The sequence below is a fragment of the Theropithecus gelada genome, chromosome 19, assembly GCF_003255815.1.
Source record: "Theropithecus gelada isolate Dixy chromosome 19, Tgel_1.0, whole genome shotgun sequence".
NCBI lineage: Eukaryota > Metazoa > Chordata > Mammalia > Primates > Cercopithecidae > Theropithecus > Theropithecus gelada.
The window spans coordinates 3,867,649-3,888,709 of record NC_037687.1 but is presented as its reverse complement, the minus strand read 5'-3'; the positions used below and the strand labels follow the sequence as shown (position 1 = coordinate 3,888,709).

The 21,061-nt window shown below is 54.2% G+C and overlaps 1 protein-coding gene and 1 non-coding gene across 2 annotated transcripts; both read left to right on the top strand.

The window, feature by feature from the left end:
- The first annotated feature begins 11,191 nt into the window (after positions 1-11,191).
- Positions 11,192-20,645, top strand: EEF2 (eukaryotic translation elongation factor 2). The gene is made up of 15 exons (XM_025367104.1): positions 11,192-11,272; positions 12,336-12,550; positions 13,420-13,601; positions 13,693-13,904; positions 14,289-14,467; positions 14,677-14,782; positions 15,266-15,379; positions 15,734-15,872; positions 15,997-16,192; positions 16,638-16,896; positions 17,322-17,429; positions 18,588-18,941; positions 19,150-19,332; positions 19,413-19,545; positions 19,999-20,645. The coding sequence occupies exons 1-15, from the start codon at positions 11,270-11,272 to the stop codon at positions 20,190-20,192; spliced, it is 2,577 nt and encodes an 858-aa protein (XP_025222889.1). The 5' UTR covers positions 11,192-11,269; the 3' UTR covers positions 20,193-20,645.
- LOC112613660 lies at positions 14,138-14,203 on the top strand. The gene has a single exon (XR_003116987.1). It is a non-coding gene; the product is annotated as a small nucleolar RNA SNORD37 (small nucleolar RNA).
- Positions 20,646-21,061: the final 416 nt, after the last annotated feature.

Genomic DNA, 21,061 nt, shown 5'->3' with positions numbered 1-21,061 from the left:
GGTGATGGGTGCACCAAAATCTCACAAATCACCTCTAAAGAACTTACTCATGTAGGCCGGCTGCGATGGCTCACGCCTGTAATCCCAGCACTTTGGGAGGCCGAGGCGGGCAGATCACGAGATCAGGAGATCGAGACCATCCTGGCTAACACAGTGAAACCCTGTCTCTACTAAAAAATACAAAAAAAGTTAGCGGGGCGTGGTGGAGGGCACCTGTAGTCCCAGCTACACTGGAGGCTGAGGCAGGAGAATGGCGTGAACCTGGGAGGTGGAGCTTGCAGTGAGCCGAGATCGCGCCACTGCACTCCAGCCTGGGCGATAGAGACTCTGTCTCAAAAAAAAAAAAAAAAGAACTTACTCATGTAACCAAATACCACCTGTGTCCCCAAAACCTATGGAAATGAAAAAAAGGGCCAGGTGCAGTGGCTCATACCTGTAATGTCAGCACTTTGGGAGGCCAAGGCGGGTGGATCACAAGGTCAAGAGATCGAGACCATCCTGGCCAACATGGTGAAACCTGGTCTCTACTAAAAATCCAAAAATTAGCTGGGCATAGTGGCGTGGGCCTGTAATCCCAGCTACTCAGGAGGCTGAGGCAGGAGAATCACTTGAACCAGGAGGCGGAAGTTGCAGTGAGCCGAGATTGTGCCACTGCACTCCAGCCTGGCAACAGAGCGAGACTGTCTCAACAAACAAACTCACACCACAGCAGGCCAAATGAATATCATGTTGACATCTGTTCCCCAAGTCTTCCAAGTCCCATGGGGCAGTGCAAAGGGCCCGGGTGCAAGCTGCTCACACGTTGGGTTTCCACTGCCCTAAGGTACCCTGAGCTGGGAGAACCTGCCGCTTTGTTTCCGCTGATCTCAGCCTCCTGCCCTTCCCACCTACAGTCTGTTCTCCCTACAGCAGCCACCAGAGGGCGTGTGGGAGCACCTGAGTCAAACCCTGTCCCTCCTCTGCCCACTGCCCTCTATGGCTCCCACCTTCCTGCGGATAAAAGCTCCAGTCTTTGCTGAGGCCCACAAGGCTGTGCACAACCTGCTCCATCACCTCCCTGCTGTCACCACTAGAATGCCAGCCCCACCAGGTCTGTGTCCCCAGTCCCTCAGTTAATGTCTGGCAGATACAAAGTGCTCTGTAAGTATGTGTGGAATGAGTGAATACAACCTGCGTAGCAACTCTGAAATAGTTTCTGCGTTTCATTATTTTATTTTATTTTATTTTATTTATTTATTTATTTTTTGAGATGGAGTCTCGCTCTCACCCAGGCGGGAGTGCAGTGGGGTGATCTCAGCTCACTGCAAGCTCCGCCTCCCAGGTTCACGCCATTCTCCTGCCTCAGCCTCCTGAGTAGCTGGGACTACAGGCGCCGCCACCATGCCCAGCTAATTTTTTTTTTTTGTATTTTTAGTAGAGATGGGGTTTCACCGTGTTAGCCAGGATAGTCTCGATCTCCTGGCCTCGTGATCCACCCGCTTTGGCCTCTCAAAGTGCTGGCTTTACAGGCGTGAGCCACCGTGCCCGGCTTCATAATTTTAAACAATTATATCCAGCACTTCTAAAGCACAGAACTATTGACAATTGGGCTAGATAATTCTCTTGGGTGGGGCTGTCCAAAGCAGGGTGCTGAACAGCACCCACTCTGCCAAGGCAAGCACAAGTGTCCCCAGATGTTGCCATTGTGCCCTGGGGAGGCAGGATCGACCTTGGCTGAGACCCCCTGGGTTAGGAGATTCCACGGACCTCCAAGAGACTCTTTTTTTTTTTTTTTTTTTTTTTTGAGACGGAGTGTCGCTCTGTTGCCCAGGCTGGAGTGCAGTGGCCGGATCTCAGCTCACTGCAAGCTCTGCCTCCCGGGTTCCCGCTATTCTCCTGCCTCAGCCTCCCGAGTAGCTGGGACTACAGGCGCCCGCCATCTCGCCCGGCTAGTTTTTGTATTTTTTAGTAGAGACGGGGTTTCACCGTGTCAGGCCAGGATGGTCTCGATCTCCTGACCTCGTGATCCGCCCGTCTCGGCCTCCCAAAGTGCTAGGATTACAGGCTTGAGCCACCGCGCCCGGCCTCCAAGAGACTCTTGTGTCTCTTGATCCTCTGCCCTGCTGAGGTCCCAGGAGGCCACACACATTGAAATCCACACCCTGAGTGGGGAGGGAGAGAGGAGGAGAATCCCGGGAGCTGTGGTCTCCCTGATATATGCTGTTCACCCCATCGGGAGTTTTTTTTGTGTGTCTTAATGTTTTTTCCAAATAATTGAGGCAGGATTTCAATTGCAACCTCAACATCATCAACATTTGGGGCCAGATCCTTCTCTAGGGTGGGGCCGTCAGGGCAATGAGCGGCATCCCTGGCCCCCACCCACTCTATGCCAGGAGCACCCCAAGTCATGAGAACCATGCATATCCCCAGAGGTTGCTAAGTGTCCCCTTGGAGCAGAACCCACACAGGAGGTTAGTCAGGTGCACGGGTTCCTGCCTGTAACACCAGGTGCTCAGGAGTCTGAGGCGGGGAATCAGTTGAGCCTATGGTTCCAGACCAGCCTGGGCAACATCTTGCGGGAAAAAGAAATCCCCTGGGGTGGCTGGGCGCGGTGGCTCATGCCTGTAATCCTAGCACTTTGGGAAGCAGAGGCAGACAAATCACTGGAGGCCAGGAGTTCAAGACCAGCCTGGGAAACATGGTGAAACCCCATCTCTACTAAAAATACAGAAATTAGCCGGGCATGATGGCGCATGCCTTTAGTTCCAGCTACTTGGGAGGCTGACGCAGGAGAATCGCTTGAGCCCAGAAGGCGGAGGTTGCAGTGAGCTGAGCTTGCGCCATTGCACGCCAACCTGGGACACAGAGTGAGACTCGGCCTCAAAAAAAGAGAATACAGCATTGAGGATGCACAAATGCCAGTGACCCACAAAGTGGACGAATTCTTCTAGGTAATGTTGAGTGCAAGAAGAGGCTGGATCCAGAAGAGGCCGTGCTGCACTGTCAAGGTGTGAGAAGCTCAAAAATAGGCCACACAAAACAATCTGTGTCAGGAGCTAGGGTGGTTATCCTTGGCAGGGAAGAGCGTGTTTCTGGGGCCTGATCATGTTGTATGTTTTTTTGATCTCGGTGCTGGGTGTTGGAGTGTTTTCAGTTTGTGAAAATCACGAGGCTTTATACATTCGATTCATGTTCTTTCTGTATATAGGTTACACTTTATTTTAATATTATTTTTTGAGACAGAGTCTCCGTCTCTCAGGCTGGAGTGCAGTGGTGTAATGTCAGCTCACTGCAACCTCCATCTGTTGGGTTCAAGGGATCTATCCTCCCATCTCAGCCTGCCAACTAGCTGGGACTACACGCGCACACCACCACACCCAACTAATTTTTTGTATTTTTAGTAGAGACAGTTTTCCTGCGTTGGCCAGGCTGGTCACGAACTCCTGGCCTCAAGTGATCCACCTGCCTTGGCTTCTCAAAGTGCTGGGATTACATACGTGAGTCACCAAGCCTGGCCTAATTTTATTATTATTATAATATACATATTTTTTTCCGAGACGGAGTCTTACTCTGTCGACCAGGCTGGAGTGCAGTGACACGAGCTCGGCTTACTGCAACCTCTGCCCCCTGGCTTGAAGCAATATATTGTTATATTTTTAGTAGAAACGGAGTTTCACCCTGTTGGCCAGGCTGGTGTTGAACTCCAGACCTCGTGATCTGCCTGCTTCAGCCTCCCAAAGTGCTGGGATTACAGGCATGAGGCAGTGTGCCTGGCCTATTATTATTTTTCAAGAGACAATGTTGTGGTGGGTGGGAGTCTTGCTCTGCTGCCCAGGCTGCAGTGCAGTGGCACGATCATAGCTCTCTGCAGCCTGGTACTCCTGGGCTCAAGCGATCCTCCTGCCTTGGGCTCCCAACCTGCTGGGATCACAGGCGTGAGCCACTACGTCGGCCCTGTGCAACTTCTGTTTTTTTTCTGAGACAGATTCTCCCTCTGTCACTCAGGCTGGAGTGCAGTGGCAAGATCTCGACTCACTGCAACCCCCACCTCCCGGGTTCAAGCAATTCTCCTGCCTCAGCCTTCCGAGTAGCTGGGATTACAGATGCCCGCCACCACGCCCAGCTAATTTTTGTACTTTTAGTGGAGACAGGGTCTTGCTATGTTGGCTAGTGTGGTCTCCCAACTCCCGACCACAAGTGATCTGTCTGCCTTGGCGTCCCAAAGTGCTGGGATTATAGGCATGAGCCACCGCACCGGCCTCTGTGCAACTTTTTTTTTTTTTTTTTTTTTGAGACAGAGTCTCCTCTATCACCTAGGCTGGAGTACAGTGGCCGGATCTCAGCTCACTGCAACCTCCGCCTCCCAGGTTCACACCATTCTTCTGCCTCAGCCTCCTGAGTAGCTGGGACTACAGGTGCCCACTACCATGCCCGGCTGTGTTTTTTTTTTGGCCTCTGTGCAACTTCTTAACCCTGCCTCCCACCCCCAGGGATTTGCACCTGTGTTGTTCTTTCACCCTGGGTTCCCCGCTGTACTTTTGGTTAATTAGCTCTTTTTCTTCTTTCAGGTAACAGCTTAAAAATTACCTCCTCTGGCCGGACACGGTAGCTCAGGCCTGTAATCCCAGCACTTTGAGAGGTCGAGGCGATGGATCACCTGAGGTCGGGAGTTCAAGACCAGCCTGACCAACATGGAAAACCCCGTCTCTACTAAAAATACAAAATTAGCCGGGCGTGGTGGCGCATGCCTGTCATCCCAGCTACTCGGGAGTCTGAGGCAGGAGAATCGCTCGGAACCCGGGAGGCGGAGATTGCAGTGAGCCGAGGTTGCGCCACTGCACTCCGGCCTGGGCAACAAAAGCTAAACTACGTGTAAAGAAAAAAAAATGCTGGGTAGCATGGGTCATGCCTGTAATCCCAACACTTTGGAAGGCCAAGGAGGGCAGATTACCTGAGTTCAGGAGTTCAAGACCAGCCTGGCCAACATGGCAAAACCCCGTCTCTACTAAAAATACAAAAATTTGCTGTGCGTGGTGGCGTACACCTGTAATCCCAGCTACTCGGGAGGCTGGGGCAGGAGAATTGCTTGAACCCAGGAGGTGGAGGTTGCAGTGAGCCAAGATTGCACCACTGCACTCCAGCCTGGGCGAGAGAGCAAGACTCCGGCTTAAAAACAAACAAACAAGAAAACACCTCCTCCATGATGCCCTCCCTGATTCCCCATGCTAGATCTCAATCCTCTCCTGTTTTTGTTTTTTCTTTTTTTTTTTTTTGGAGAGGAAGTCTCACTCTGTCGCCCAGACTGGAGTACAGTAGCTCAATCTCAGCTCACTGCAACCTCTGCTTCCCGGGTTCAAGCGATTCTCCTGCCTCAGCCTCCCGACTAACTGGGACTACAGCCGTGCACCACCACACCCGGCTAATTTTTGTATTTTTAGTAGAAGTATGTGTTCACCATGTTGGCCAGGCTGGTCTCGAACTCCTGACCTCAAGTGAATATCCTGCCTCCACCTCCCAAAGTTCTGGGATTACAGGCATGAGCCACCATGCCTGGCCTACCCTCCTCTCTTATGCCGTGTCTTTACTCAGTCTCCCTCGCCCTCCTAGTGCAATTTGAGAGCTTCCATTTGTGCAGATATTTGATTGGCTATTTTCTCTCCAGCCCACCATCTCCTGAGGGCAGGGATTTCTCTCTGTTTCTTTTAAAGCTGGGTCCCATGGTTGCTGGACACACGAGTGCCAGGGTCTGAGGAATGTTAGGAACTGGTTTTTGGGAGAAGTTGAAAACCAGGGGAAAAACTGATGCTTGTGTTTGCGGGCAATGTGGGTGTGGCCCAGTGGAAAGTCCCCTAGCCCAGAGGCCCCCAGGGCAGCCAAAAAAACAAAGAAATGAAAAACAGGTAGCTGAAGGCTCTAATGCACGTCCCTAAGGTTGCACTGGGGTCCTCAGCAGAACGGGGAGTCTGGACAGACCCATACCGAGACCCTCAGTTTAAGCCTCAGTAATCTGGGGCTGCATAAATCCATATTCACCATAAAGACTCTGCATAGCTCTGTGGTCAGAAGTACCAGCCTTTGCTTGGAGCTTCTGTTCTTTCTTTCTTTTCTTTTTGAAATGGAGTTTTGCTCTTGTTGCGCAGGCTGGAGTGTAATGGCGCAATCTCGGCTCACTGCAATCTCTGCCTCCCGGGTTCAAGCGATTCTCGTGTCTCAGCCTCCCGAGTAGCTGGGATTACAGGCACGTACCACCAGGCCCAGCTAATTTTTGTGTTTTTAGTAGAGACAGGGTTTCACCATGTTGGCCAGGCTGGTCTCGAACTCCTGACCTTAGGTGATCTGCCCGCCTTGTCCTCCCAAAGTTCTGGGATTACAGGCGCGAGCCATTGCGTTCGGCCTTTTTCCTTTTTTCTCTTTTTGGGGGTATGGAGTCTCCCACTATCACCCAGGCTGGAGTGCAGTGTCGTGATCTCTGCCCACTGTAACCTCAGCCTCCTGGGTTCAAGTGTTTCTCCTGCCTCAGCCTCCTGAGTAATTAGGACCACAGGAGGCACCCGCCACCACCCCTGGCTAATTTTTGTATTTTTAGTAGAGTTGGGGTTTCATCATGTTGGCCAGGCTGGTCTCCAACTCCTGACCTCAAGTGACTCACCCACCTCTGCCTCCCAAAGTGCTGGGATTACAGACACGAGCCACTGTGCCTGTTCTTACTACACAGACTCACCAGGCCTCCCTGAACCCATTTGTTTAATCATCCAAAAGAGAAAATCCACTTTTTTTTTTTTTTTTTTTGAGACGGTGTCTCGCTCTGTCACCCAGGCTGGAGTGCAGTGGTGCAATCTCAACTCACTGCAACCTCCACCTCCTAGGTTCAAGGGATTCTCGTGCCTCAGCCTCCCGAGTAGCTGGGATTACACCACACCCAGCTAATCTTTTTGTATTTTTAGTAGAGACAGGGTTTCACTGTGTTGGCCATGAGGGTCTCCTGAGCTCATGATCTCCTGAGCTCATGATCCGCCCGCCTTGGCCTCCTGAGCTCATGATCCGCCCGCCTCGGCCTCCTAAAGTACTGGGATTACAGGCGTGAGCCACCACACCCGGCCAGAGTCAACTCTTAATATGGATTATCTTATACCAAGTACTGGTAATACTAGGTGCTTTATTTATATTTATTTGTCTGTGTGTGTGACAGAGTCTTGCTGTGTCCCCCAGGCTGGAGTGCAGTAGTGAAATCATAGCTGACGGCAGCCCGAAACTCCTGGGCTTAAGCAATGATCCCACCTCAGCCCACAGGCATATGCCACCAAGCCAAGCTCATTTATGTATTTATTTATTTTGAGACAGAATCTTGCTCCGTTGCCCAGGCTGGAGTGCGGTGGTGAGACCTTGGCTCATGGCAGCCTCTGCCTCCCAGGTTCAAGCAATTCTCGTGCCTCAGCCTCCTGAGTAACTGGGATTACAGGCACACGCCACCACGCCCGGCTTGTTATTATTATTATTATTTTAATGGAGATGGGAGTCTCCTTATGTTGCCCAGGCTGGGGTCAAACTCCTGGGCTCAAGCAATCCTCCCACTTCGACCTCCCAAATTGTTGGGATTACAGGTGTGAGCCACCATGTCTAACCTATTTCTATTCATTTCTTTAAATCTCACGAGAGCCTTATAAAACCGATTCTATTATGATTCAATATATTACATGCAGCACCCATGGCTCAGAGAGGTTGAGTAACTTGCCCAAGGTCACACAGCCAGAGAGGGAAGAAGCCGAGTGTAAACTCAGCGCATCTGGCTTTGTTCCCCCCACTTTTTTTTTTTTTTTTTTTTGACAATCTCACTCTGTCACCCAGGCTGGAGTGCAATGACCTGATCTTGGCTCACTGCAACCTCCACCTCCCCAGTTCAAGCGATTCTCTTGCCTCAGCCTCCCGAGTAGCTGGGATTACAGGTGCCCACCACCACGGCTGGCTAATTTTTTGTATTATGGGGTTTTGCCATGTTGGCCAGGCTGGTCTCGAACTCCTAACCTCAGGTGATCCACCCGCCTCTGCCTCCCAAAGTGCTGGGATTACAGGCATGAGCCACCATGCCCAGTCCGTTTTCCAAATCTGAAATGCATCTGGGCAACAGTCGCAGGGCTGGGCTCCTTCCCGATTAAACCACTCCTTGAGTCGGATTTGGCTGCACCTTTACTAGCTCTGTGAACGTGGGTAAATGACTTAACTTCTCTGAGTCTCCATTTTCTCAGGCGTAAAGGAGCCCACCCAAAGCCCAGGGTGTGGGTAGGTTAGGAGGAGTATTTGATTTAAAGGACCGTGAGGTCAAGTCCTAGTAAACACTCAATAAACCGTTAAAAGGCAGTGTTGGCCGGGCGCGGTGGCTCACGCGGGTAATACCAGCGCTTTGGGAGGCCGAGGCGGGCGGATCACGAGGTCAGGGGTTCAAGACCAACCCGGCCAACATGGTGAAACCCCGTCCGTCTCTACTAAAAATACAAAAAATCAGCCGGGCTTGGTGACGCGCACCTGCAATCCCAGCTATTCGGGAGGCTGAGGTAGGTGAATCGCTTGAACCTGTGAGGCGGAGGTTGCAGTGAGCCAAGAGCGCATCACTGCACTCCAGCCTAGCAACAGAGCGAGACTAGGTCTCAAAAAAAAAAAAAAAAAAAAAAAAAAAAAGGCAGTGTGGAGAGGCCTGCACTGGCGACTGTCGGTCAGCAGGGGCCGCTACTGCGGTCTCTGAGCCCTCCTGGCGCCGCAGCAGGCGCATGCTCAACGGAGCTTCTCTGCAGAGGTGAATTTTTTTCTTGGTCCCCACCCTTTAAACGCAGCCTGTATTTATTATTGTACTTATGACAGCTGACCTGGTTGTGGCTGCTTGTGGTACTCCAGGATTCTGCTATTCGTGGATGTGGGGATGACAGTGGGAGAGATCCTTCCCTGCCAACACCTGGCTCCATCCCTGCAGCTGTGGGGTTGAAAATACCCCTTTTTCCCTTAAGCTCTCCCCCTACTTCTTTAAATTACATGATATTAGAATTTTTCAATAAGCAATCCGTGCACTTGAGAACAAATTCAACCCCTCTTTTATTAAGTTCCGGGATAGATGTGAACAGCCCCCCCCCCCCGCTTTTTTTTTCTTTTAAGACAGTCTCGCTTTGTCGCCCAGGCAGGAGTGCAGTGGCCTGATCTCGGCTCACTGCAACCTCCGCCTCTCGGGTTCAAGCGGTTCTCCTGACTCAGCCTCCTAAGTAGCTGGGATTTCAGGCGTTCACCACCACGCCCGGCTAATTTTTTTTTTTTTTTTTAATTTTTAGTAAAGACGGGGTTTCTCCATGTTGAGTAGGCTGGTCTCGAACCCCCAACCTCAGGTGATCTGCCTGCCTTGGCCTCCCAAAGTTCTGGGATTACAGGCGTGAGCCACTGCACCCAGCCTAACCCCTTTTTAATTTTTTAATTATTTTGAGACGGAGTCTCGCTCTGTCGCCAGGCTGGAGTGCAGTGGCGCGATCTCGGCTAACTGCAACCTCCGCCTCTCGCCTAACCCCTCTTTCAATGAAAACCTTTCCATTACATCTCTGAAATGCCCCCACCTTGCAAGGAAAAAACGGCTGCGAAGCGCCCAATAGGGAACCCAACACGTAGTAGGTGCTTAGTGCATTTAAAGATTTTGAAGAATTTTATTATTAAGAACGAGAACCGGAATACCTCTCTGCTCAAAACTCAGCCCCCAAATGGCGCATGCGCTTGACTTGTAACTTAACATTAAACGCGTCACAGGCACAGGTGTAGGTGGTTAGAGACCCCGGGCGCTCACATCTGCTCCCTGCCATGCCATCTGCCTTTCGGAGCCTCAATTCTTTCAGAAGATACTTTCCGTTTTCCATCGGGTTAAATGGTGATAGCAAGAGCAATCATCCATTAAATGAAAACCAAGGTTGAGACAGCACTTTGTAAAGCAAAGTGCCCGAAGCATTTGTGAGGGGGAGGAGTGTACAGGTTTATTTTAGAGTCCAGGCTGGAATTTGCATTGCTTTTTGTGGATCCACACCTCCCCCTCTCCCAGCCCAGGAAAAGCACTGCAGTGGCTCTTCTGTTTCACAAAGTGAGTTTAGGGAAAGACGTGCCGCAGGGGGTTCATTTGCACTGCGAGAACATCATTCATGCAAGAAATACTGAGTACCTACTATGTGCTAAACAGCGGGCTGGGCTCTTCATAAGGAATAGAGATACTCAATTGAATGCCAATTCATGAGCTATGAAACACATTCAACTGTTTCTTAGGGTCAGATTAGGACACAAATGCTAAACAGTCTTCCTGCGCCTCCCCCTGGAGAGGAAATGAACTAGAAAATGAAATTGTGCCAGTAAAGCGCTTAGCCGGGTGCCTGGGACATGGCAAACCAGTCCTGAAATAAATGTTTTATTAATAGCAATCTTAGCTAATTAAAATACATAGCGTTTATTGAGCGTTGGGTATCAGGCACGGTGCTAATTCTTTTAGATGTCTTTAGTTCGTTTTAGCCTACCCCAAACAATAGGGTGGTATTGATCACCTCCGATTTACAGACGAGGAAACTGAGGCAAAGAGAAATCCTAGTAGTTAGTAGAAGTGCACGCAGTGTGGTCAAGCTAGCAAGGTGTTTTGTCCACTTCTGTATCTACAAAACCTCTAACAATGCCTGGTGCATAGATGCTCAGTATGCATTTGTGGGATCAGTGATTCCGATGCCTGCTTCTTATAAATCTTTTTATTTTGAAATAATTGCAGGTAAGGAGTTGAAAAACAGTATAGTGGTCGCGAGTGTCCTTTTTCCCTCTGTTTCTCCCAGGGATATGGGCTTACATAACAACGCCCAAACCGGGAAATTGACTTGGGTAAAATTCACAGACTCTATTCACCTTGTAATGTGGCTTTAATAGAAGTGCTGGACATTTTGTAAGCTAATATCGTTGCTATGGTTCTTATTCTCAGCTAAAACGGCGCTCTTTGTGCACCTGAACACTGCACACCGAGGGCGACCACCATCCCCGAGATGCCCAGACTGTATCCTAAAGCAGCCTCGCTAGCGCCGAATGGGTTAACGGGGGAGTTGTGCGGGAACGCCTCCGTGCGCTTGCGCGGCGTCGCTTCGCCCCGCCTCCGCAGCGCAGTCACATGACCCGCCCAACCGGCGTCCGCCTATAAAGTGCTGAGTGTTGACGTCAGCGTTCTCTTCCGCCGTCGTCGTCGCCATCCTCGGCGCGACTCGCCTCATTCGGTTCTACCTGGGAGAATCCACCGCCATCCGCCACCATGGTGAGTAACCCTGCCTCGCTGGTGTCCCGGAACGGCGGCGGGACCTCCGCGGGGCCGACGCTGCCTAGACGCTGGGGCCGCCCGTGCCGGGAGGAGACGTAGCGGCGGCAGAGCCGGAGGAGCCGGGGCTGGGGCAGCGGTCGCCGCCATGTCTGTGCGCCGCACTGTTCACGGAGCCCCTTCTTCGCTTCCGGGGGCGTCGTAACCTTGCCCAGACCTGGCTGGAGCCGGGGTGTTAGGGAGGATGGGGGTGGGGTATGATGATGTGGCAGACGTTGTAATGGCGGGCACCGCGGTGGAAGCGGGGAGACGGGGAGGCGCCTTATGTAACTCGCGGGCCGCGAGTTTGAGATCGATTTTCTGCCGGGGGACTAGGGGCGGCAGGGAAATGGCAGAACGAGCAAAGCGACACCTGAAAGGTTCCCCTTTTCCTCCCAAATATCTTCTCCTGATGCTGTTAACTGTCGGCCCTAGGCGCTTGTCCTTGTGACTCCGAAATGTGCAAAGACTGGTTTTGAAACACGAGGTGTAGGCTTGTGGCTGTTAGGGCCGTTCCGGCTCCCCGTTATCTCCTGGGGTGGGTGGCCTTGTGTGATCCCTCTTGCCAAGGGGTGACCTTGCATTTTATTGTGAAAGTTTTTGGTCGGGGAAGCCTGGGTGGCCCTATGACAACGTGGAGGGGGCTTTGGGAGAAGGTTCATCCCTTACGTGTTTGGCCTCTAATAACTCTTTAGTTTTTGTATTTGGTATTTGTATTTAGTGTTTAATACTAAGTTAGTGTTTGTATTTGGTATCAAGGAAATCTGTTGCCACTGAGTTTTATTTCTGAGCGCTTTTATTTGTGGGTTGTCCGTTCTGGATGACATCTGTTGACAGTGGATCCTTGGAGATTGTGGGGTAGTTCTCAAGGCGTGTTAAGCTGGCAGGATTGGGTGGGCTTCGGGTACCCCAACACCAGTCCCCTCCTGGCCTTGGGCATGCTGGTTCGTTTGGACCGAACGCTGCATGCCAAGCCGTGTTCCTGGAAATCTCGAGCTGGTCTGAGCCTCCCCCTCTTGCCCAGGTGAACTTCACGGTAGACCAGATCCGCGCCATCATGGACAAGAAGGCCAACATCCGAAACATGTCTGTCATCGCCCACGTGGACCACGGCAAGTCCACGCTGACAGACTCCCTGGTGTGCAAGGCGGGCATCATCGCCTCGGCCCGGGCCGGGGAGACACGCTTCACTGACACCCGGAAGGATGAGCAGGAGCGTTGCATCACCATCAAGTCAACGTGAGCTCCCCGTGCCCTCTGTACCCAGGCAGGGAGGTGCTGGCCTGGCAGCTGGAGGCCACTGGGCCAGGGTGGGCGGGGAGAGACTAGGCAACGTCTCTTTCTCCTGGTTTGTTAATTCATGGGAGAATGAGTGAGGTTCAGTCCAGCAAGACGGGATCAAGAGTCACAGGGATTGTGGGTACTGCGAGCTGGAAGATTTTCTTGAGGAGGGGCTTCACTCAGTGGTTCCCCTTCACTGGGGGACTTGCTGCCACTCGTACAATATCTGGAGGGATTTTGCTGTCACACCTGGAAGGGGGGGTGTTCCTGGCACTCAGGATGTGGGAAGCTCTTGTGTTGCACTGGATGGCATTCATTCCGTGACAGTTTCTGGCCCCTGATGTGAGTGGGGTGAGAGTCTAAAACGTGAGCGCAGAGCACAGTGATCCCAAATGCCTTTTGTCCTGGGTTGGCACCATAGTGAGGGTCTCTGGCTAAAGCTCTTCATTTCCACTGGAGCAGGGGCAGAAGTGAGGAGGGAAGGGTCAGAGTCTCTGAAGGCTTTTGCTGTCCTGCTGGGTCTTTTCATTGCTACTTTGAGTCAGGTGTGATGAGTCTTGGGGGGACCAAGTCGGTGGGGCAGAGTGTCTGGTCAGGAGGGCTCTGAGTAGCTGGCTGTGGGACTGGTACCAGGAGTTCCCTGTCGTGGGGGGCTTGTCTCGGACAGAGTATTGTGGAGGCAAAGGACAAGGGTGGGTTGGGTCTTGTGGGAGCCTCTCAAGGGATGAGTCATGGAGGGAGGAGCAGCCTGGCTTCTGACAGCATCCCAGCCTCCCTGGGCCAGGTGTGTGCATCCTGTCCCCCTGATGGATCCCTCCCTCCATCAGTGCCATCTCCCTCTTCTACGAGCTCTCGGAGAATGACTTGAACTTCATCAAGCAGAGCAAGGACGGCGCCGGCTTCCTTATTAACCTCATCGACTCCCCCGGGCACGTCGACTTCTCCTCGGAGGTGACCGCTGCCCTCCGAGTCACTGATGGTGCATTGGTTGTGGTGGACTGCGTGTCAGGTAAGCAGCGGGTCCCCCTGAGGCAGGGCCTAGAACCTGGGGCATTCCCTGTTTGAGGATGACAGCGCCGCCCCGTGCCCTGCATCCCTAGGCGTGTGTGTGCAGACGGAGACAGTGCTGCGGCAGGCCATTGCGGAGCGCATCAAGCCTGTGCTGATGATGAACAAGATGGACCGTGCCCTGCTGGAGCTGCAGCTGGAGCCCGAGGAGCTCTACCAGACCTTCCAGCGCATTGTGGAGAACGTGAATGTCATCATCTCCACCTACGGCGAGGGCGAGAGCGGCCCCATGGGCAACATCATGGTACGGCCCTCCCTGGCTGGGTGGTGTGCCCACCACAGTGGGCACCGCAGGAGCTGGCGGGGAGCAGAGTTGAGCTGAGGGGACTGGAAGTGTGTTTTACCAGGAATGTTGGGGTGACAGAGAAGGGGGCTGGAATGTTCTCAACCTTCTTGACCCAGCCCTTGATCTTTGGGCCGCTGGAAGAGGCGAGCGCAAGGAACGGTGTCGTAGGTGGTGGAGGGGCCGGCCCCCTTGTTCGTGATGACTGATCATTTCTTCACTTTGACCTGATGTCTACTGAAGAAATCCAGCGTCTGAGGCCCATGCCTGAGGCACCCAGTCTGCAACTGCAGGCTCTGCCCAGGGGCCCTCCTCACAGTCGCTTCCCATTTCTCATACTTCCAGATCGATCCTGTCCTCGGTACCGTGGGCTTCGGGTCTGGTCTCCATGGGTGGGCCTTCACCCTGAAGCAGTTTGCGGAGATGTACGTGGCCAAGTTTGCTGCCAAAGGGGAGGGCCAGTTGGGGCCTGCCGAGCGGGCCAAAAAAGTGGAGGACATGATGAAGAAGCTGTGGGGTGACAGGTGAGCCCTGCGGGGTATGGTTGGGGGGTTCCTGACACCTGGCGGGAGTGGCAGCGCCCAGGGTTGTGGTGCCATATTCACAGCACGGCTCAAGCCCACCAGTCACCCCAGAGAGTCTGGCCCAAGCACGTCCCCTTGGCGATCCCCCCGCCCCCCCGCCGCATGCCTTGGAGGCCCTAACTTGATTTGGCTTTGTGTCTCCCTGCCAGGTACTTTGACCCAGCCAACGGCAAGTTCAGCAAGTCAGCCACCAGCCCCGATGGGAAGAAGCTGCCACGCACCTTCTGCCAGTTGATCCTGGACCCCATCTTCAAGGTGAGGAGTGAGGGCTGCGCCGGGCCTATTGGCCCCTGGTCCTGCTGGTTCTGGCTGGTTGCTTGTCAGCTGATTGGGCCCATCTCCCTGTGGGTCAGGTGCAAGGTGGGAGGAGGCGCAGCTCCTAACTGGGGTGGAGTCAGGGTTCTTCTCTTAAGGCCTGGACTACACAGCCAGAGCCTTGGAACCTGCCTTGCAAGGAGGGGTTTGGGTAACTTGCGGTTTTGGCTACAGGTGGCCATTCAGTGCTTGTAAGTCAGAACTCGTGCTCTTGTCTGAGTCAGAGTGGGCTTTTTCTCTGCTCTATCTCGAGGCTTTCTCCAGCTCCCCATTCGCTCGGCTGGGCCCCTGGTAGGCAGGCCAGGCCTGCTCCTGCTCCGCATTTCGTCCCCCTGCGCTGACATTAGTCTCCCGAGCAGGAAGCGCCAGGCTTCCTCCTGCCGTTCCCAAATGGGCTTTCCTGTCTCCTCGTGGTGAATTTAGGTGTTTGATGCCATCATGAATTTCAAGAAAGAGGAGACAGCAAAACTGATAGAGAAACTGGACATCAAACTGGACAGTGAGGACAAGGACAAAGAAGGCAAACCCCTGCTGAAGGTGCGGCCTGGGCCCAGCCCGCGGGTGGGGGGAATGCAGGCTGCGGCTTCTGGATGCTTTGACAGCCCAGGCCCTGGGGGCTGAGGTCCGCAGCTGTGCAGGGACAGCTGCTGTCCCTCTCGATTTAGTCTTCAGGTGTTGCTGGAGACACATCCTAGCAGCTAGCCCCATCTGGGACAGGTGTGGACAAGGGCCTTGGCAGGAGTGTGCGCGGCCTTTGCCGCCTTCCAAAAGGGGCCGTGCTTTGGAGAACATGACTCGTGACTTTGGCTTCCTTGGCTTCAAGAGAGGAAGGGTGTATAGGGCCTTCCTGGGCTCCCCAGGTGTCTGATGCGCCACCCTCCGCCTCTGCAGGCTGTGATGCGCCGCTGGCTGCCTGCCGGAGACGCCTTGTTGCAGATGATCACCATCCATCTGCCCTCCCCTGTGACGGCCCAAAAGTACCGCTGCGAGCTCCTGTACGAGGGGCCCCCGGACGATGAGGCTGCCATGGGTACGTGGTCCTGGTGGTCGGGTCCAGAGTTGCAGCTGGAGGACTTCCTGAGGTTGCAGGTTGCAGGGTTCCAGAAGGCTGAGCTGCACTGGAATAAAGCTTGCGGGTTTTCTCTGTCCCTCAGGCATTAAAAGCTGTGACCCCAAAGGCCCCCTTATGATGTATATTTCCAAAATGGTGCCAACCTCCGACAAAGGTCGGTTCTACGCCTTTGGACGGGTCTTCTCGGGCCTGGTCTCCACCGGCCTGAAGGTCAGGATTATGGGGCCCAACTACACCCCCGGGAAGAAGGAGGACCTCTACCTGAAGCCAATCCAGAGGTGAGCCGCTGGGTGATGGCCAGGCCCCTCGGCACTGTTGTGGGCCCTGCCCTGCTCCAGGTCTTTGGCGCCTCGGTCAGGAGCTAGAAGTGAGGAGCGTAGAGGGAGTGTAGGGTGATGTTAGTGCCAGCTACAGCTTTTATCCTGAGAATCCAGTGAGGGTGTTCCTGGAGAAGCCACAAGTCCCAGGGCACAGCAGATCCCCGCTCATCTGTATCCCTGGGCTTCAGGTGGGTGGTGACAGTCTTGACCCATACCCAGGGAGAGGGCAGTGACTCCGAAGAGGGTATGTTTCCTGGCAGCCCCCACAGTCAGGGACTTGCGGAAGCCCCCAGCCTGCCCTGGGACCAGGCAGGAGGGCTGCCAACCCTGGGAGGGACCTGCCCTAGCCTAGGATCCAGCAGAATCATCCCTGTGGCCTGCTGCCACCTTTTGCTTTCTCCAGAACAATCTTGATGATGGGCCGCTATGTGGAGCCCATCGAGGACGTGCCTTGTGGGAACATTGTGGGCCTGGTGGGTGTGGACCAGTTCCTGGTGAAGACGGGCACCATCACCACCTTCGAGCATGCACACAACATGCGGGTGATGAAGTTCAGCGTCAGCCCTGTTGTCAGAGTGGCCGTGGAGGCCAAGAACCCGGCTGACCTACCCAAGCTGGTGGAGGGGCTGAAGCGGCTGGCCAAGTCCGACCCCATGGTGCAGGTGGGCGCGGAGTGTACCTGCTGGGAGCAGTCACTGTGGGGGGCGGCTTGTGGCCTCAGCTGTGGCTGTGTGGGTTGCTGTGGTTGTCAGATTGGGGTGACATGTCATGAAAGGAGGGGTTCCCAGCTGCGGGAAAAACCCCTGCTTCCGTGGGGCTCACACCTCCAAGATGGAAGTTGTGTAAACGGGGACTCCCGCCCAGGCGGCCCCCACCCTCTCCTAGGCTGCCCTGCGCATATTCACCGTAGCTTGTGGGCCTAACATTTCTTCAGGAGTTTGTGCTGGTCCCAGGCTCCTGGCACCTTCCCCTGAAATCTTGTCCTGGCGGGGTCCAGCTTCTCCCTAGCTAAATGGAAGCTGGTAGCCTGGTGTCCCACCTGTTCCGAGCCCACTGCCCCTTTGGTGCTAACTCGCGTCCCTTTCAGTGCATCATCGAGGAGTCGGGAGAGCACATCATCGCGGGCGCCGGTGAGCTGCACCTGGAGATCTGCCTGAAGGACCTGGAGGAGGACCATGCCTGCATCCCCATCAAGGTGAGGCGCCAGTGACCAGCCGTCCCCATGCCCCTCCCCAGGCACCGACTCCTGCCCTCTGTTTTAAAGCTGAGCCCAAGTGGGCTCCGTTCAGGCGCCTAGACTCGATCTTGGCCTTGATCTCAGCATTTTAGGTTCCTCAAGTCTCCTCTTTAGGGTCTTCTTCAAACATGTGGGGCTGTTTTGTGTTTGTTTTGTTTTGGAGGTAGAATCTCGATGTGTCATCCAGGCTGGAGTGCAGTGGCGTGATCTCAGCTCACTGGAACCTCCACCTCCTGGGTTCACGCCACTCTCCTGCCTCACTTAGCTTTCTGAGTCACTGGGACTATAGGCGGCGCGTGCTACCACGCCTGGTTAATTTTTTTTTTTGTATTTTTAGTAGAGATGGGGTTTCACTGTGTTATCCAGGATGGTCTCCTGACCTCGTGATTCCCCCACCTTGGCCTCCCAAAGTGCTGGGATTACAGGTGTGAGCCACTGTGCCTGACCCGGGCTATTTTTTTTTCTTTTTTTTTGAGACAAAGTTTCGCTCTGTTGTCCAGGCTGGTGTGCAGTGGCGCTATCTCAGCTCACTGCAAGCTCTGCCTCCCGGGTTCAAGTGATTCTCCTGCCTCAGCCTCCCAAGTAGCTGGGACTACAGGTGCCCACCATGCCTGGCAAATTTTTTGTATTTTTAGTAGAGACTGGGTTTCACTGCATTAGCCAGGATGATCTTGATCTCCTGATCTCTTGTTCCACCCGCCTTGGCCTCCCAAAGTGCTGGGAGTACAAGTGTGAGCCACCGTGCCCAGCCTCCAGGGCTATTTTTTGAGTTAACTCAGAGACAGCTCATCTTGCTGTTGTTTGTCCACAAACACAGATGCTCCGGTGGGATCAGGCCAGGCCTGCTCCAGACCTTGTTTCTTTCCTGTTAATGCTTAAAATGCTGCAAGCCTGTGGTTTCTGTGCTGGAGAGCTCAGTGGAGCCCCTGCTGCTTGTCCTTGTGGGGAGTGAGATGTCCTTGGTGGTGCAATGCTGATTCCACTTGGTTCTAATTGATGTGGCTCTGCCAGACTGTATTAGGTCTGCCTTACTGGGAAAAGCGTTTAAGGATGCCTCTGCGTGTAAGGTCTCCTCTTCCGACAGGCAAGTGTGTGACCTTCCTCGTCTTTCTGCAGAAATCTGACCCGGTCGTCTCGTACCGCGAGACAGTCAGTGAAGAGTCAAACGTGCTCTGCCTTTCCAAGTCCCCCAACAAGCACAACCGACTGTACATGAAGGCGCGGCCCTTCCCCGATGGCCTGGCCGAGGACATCGATAAAGGCGAGGTGTCTGCCCGCCAGGAGCTCAAGCAGCGGGCACGCTACCTGGCCGAGAAGTACGAGTGGGACGTGGCCGAGGCCCGCAAGATCTGGTGCTTTGGGCCCGACGGCACCGGCCCCAACATCCTCACCGACATCACCAAGGGCGTGCAGTACCTCAACGAGATCAAGGACAGTGTGGTGGCCGGCTTCCAGTGGGCCACCAAGGAGGTGAGACACAGCTCAGCACATGCAGACCACACCCATTTCCAGGCTCTAGAGGGACCTTATGATCCTGCCTGCTGAGTCAGGGACCCTAATGGGGCCAAGGCGGGCAAGGCCCCAGGTCCCCCTGGTGGAGACCTGCAGGACTTGGCAGGTGGAAGGCAAGCAGCCGAGATGCATTCGGCCCTTGACAGCAGCTCTCCCCCTCCCTCAGGGTGCGCTGTGTGAGGAGAACATGCGGGGTGTGCGCTTCGACGTCCACGACGTGACTCTGCATGCTGACGCCATCCACCGCGGGGGCGGCCAGATCATCCCCACAGCGCGGCGCTGCCTCTACGCCAGCGTGCTGACCGCCCAGCCGCGCCTCATGGAGCCCATCTACCTTGTGGAGATCCAGGTGAGGTCTGCCTGCCTGCCGCTGACCCTGCCACCGTCCTGCCCAGCAGCCGCTGACAGCTTCTCTTTCCCTTCTGGCAGTGTCCAGAGCAAGTGGTCGGTGGCATCTACGGAGTTTTGAACAGGAAGCGGGGCCACGTGTTTGAGGAGTCCCAAGTGGCCGGCACCCCCATGTTTGTCGTCAAGGCCTACTTGCCTGTCAACGAGTCCTTTGGTGAGTGTTTACCCAGCATGGCCTGCAGAGCCCGACAGGTTAGTTTGGGGGCCAGAAGCCCAGTAAGTTTAGCAGGGTGTTAAAGGAGGTGTCCTGATGGGAGCAGGTGATGGACTTAGCAGGTGGCCCAGCTTCTGACTGCTTGTGACCCCAAATCACTGAATTCACAGGGGAGGGACTCTCCTATTCCCAGTGTGAGAAGGGCTCTGGGCCTGGAGCTCTGAAGGCTTAGGCCTCGGGCCAGTAGAGTAGCTGAGCTATAGCACAGGGTCATCCCGAACGAGCAGGGACTGAGGCCTTTGAGCAGGCCCTTGGTGGAGTGCTGGGCAGCAGGCCGAGTGTCTGGTCTGCAGGGTGACTTGGGCTGAGGAACTAGCTTGAGCTCCCGACAGGACTTTCCTCCGTCCTGCCACCTTCCTGGCAGCCCAGTGAGCCTTTCGTTTCCCTCTGCAGGCTTCACCGCTGACCTGAGGTCCAACACGGGCGGCCAGGCCTTCCCCCAGTGTGTGTTCGACCACTGGCAGATCTTGCCCGGAGACCCCTTTGACAACAGCAGCCGCCCCAGCCAGGTGGTGGCTGAGACCCGCAAACGCAAGGGCCTGAAGGAAGGCATCCCGGCCCTGGACAACTTCCTGGACAAATTGTAGGCGGCCCTTCCTGCAGCACCTGCTGCCCTGGGGACTCGCAGCATCCACAGCACCATGTTCTGGAGACTGTCCCGACACAGCGACGCTCCCCTGAGAGGTTTCCGGGGCCCGCTGCGTGCCATCACTCAACCTTAACACTTGATGCCGTTTCTTTCGATATTTATTTCCAGAGTCCAGAGGCAGCAGACACGCCCTCTTAGCAGGGACTTTTACTGGGCTGGTCGGGGAGGGGGAGGTGGGATGGGACACCCAACACTTTTTCCATTTCTTCAGAGGGAAACTCAGATGTCCAAACAAATTTTAACAAACGCATTAAGAGGTTTATTTGGGTAAATGGCCCGAACAAGCGGGTAGATGATTTCTAGCAGGCAGGAAGTCCTGTGCGGTGTCACCATGAGCACCTCCAGCTGTACTAGTGCCATTGGAATAATAAATTTGATATGGTGGTGACTCCGTTCTGCGTTTTTCACCATGTCTTCCTAGGGGAGCAGGGCTGCCCAGTACCGGGCTCACCAGAGCCTAGAAGGCGACCCGGGCCCTAGTTAGGTGCAGTCTGGGGCTGCCTCGGTGTGTTAGGTGGAACATTCTGGAATGGTTGGAATGCCCTACCCCTGTGTCAGAGAAGCAGCTGCCAGCTGCATGGGTCTGCTGAGCATTTGAAGTGCTCAGGGAATTAGCATGGCAAAGAATTAAATTATAAGATGTCACTTTGAATGCATTTGGATGGCCCTGTGGAGTGAGGGGCACCGGATTGAACTTTGCAGACTTCAGCAACCCTCTGAATTGCTGACAACAAGCTCATGCGTTCTATCCATCATCAGGATTTTCTATGGTCATCCCAGTCCTGACTAGTTTGCTAGAAATCCATT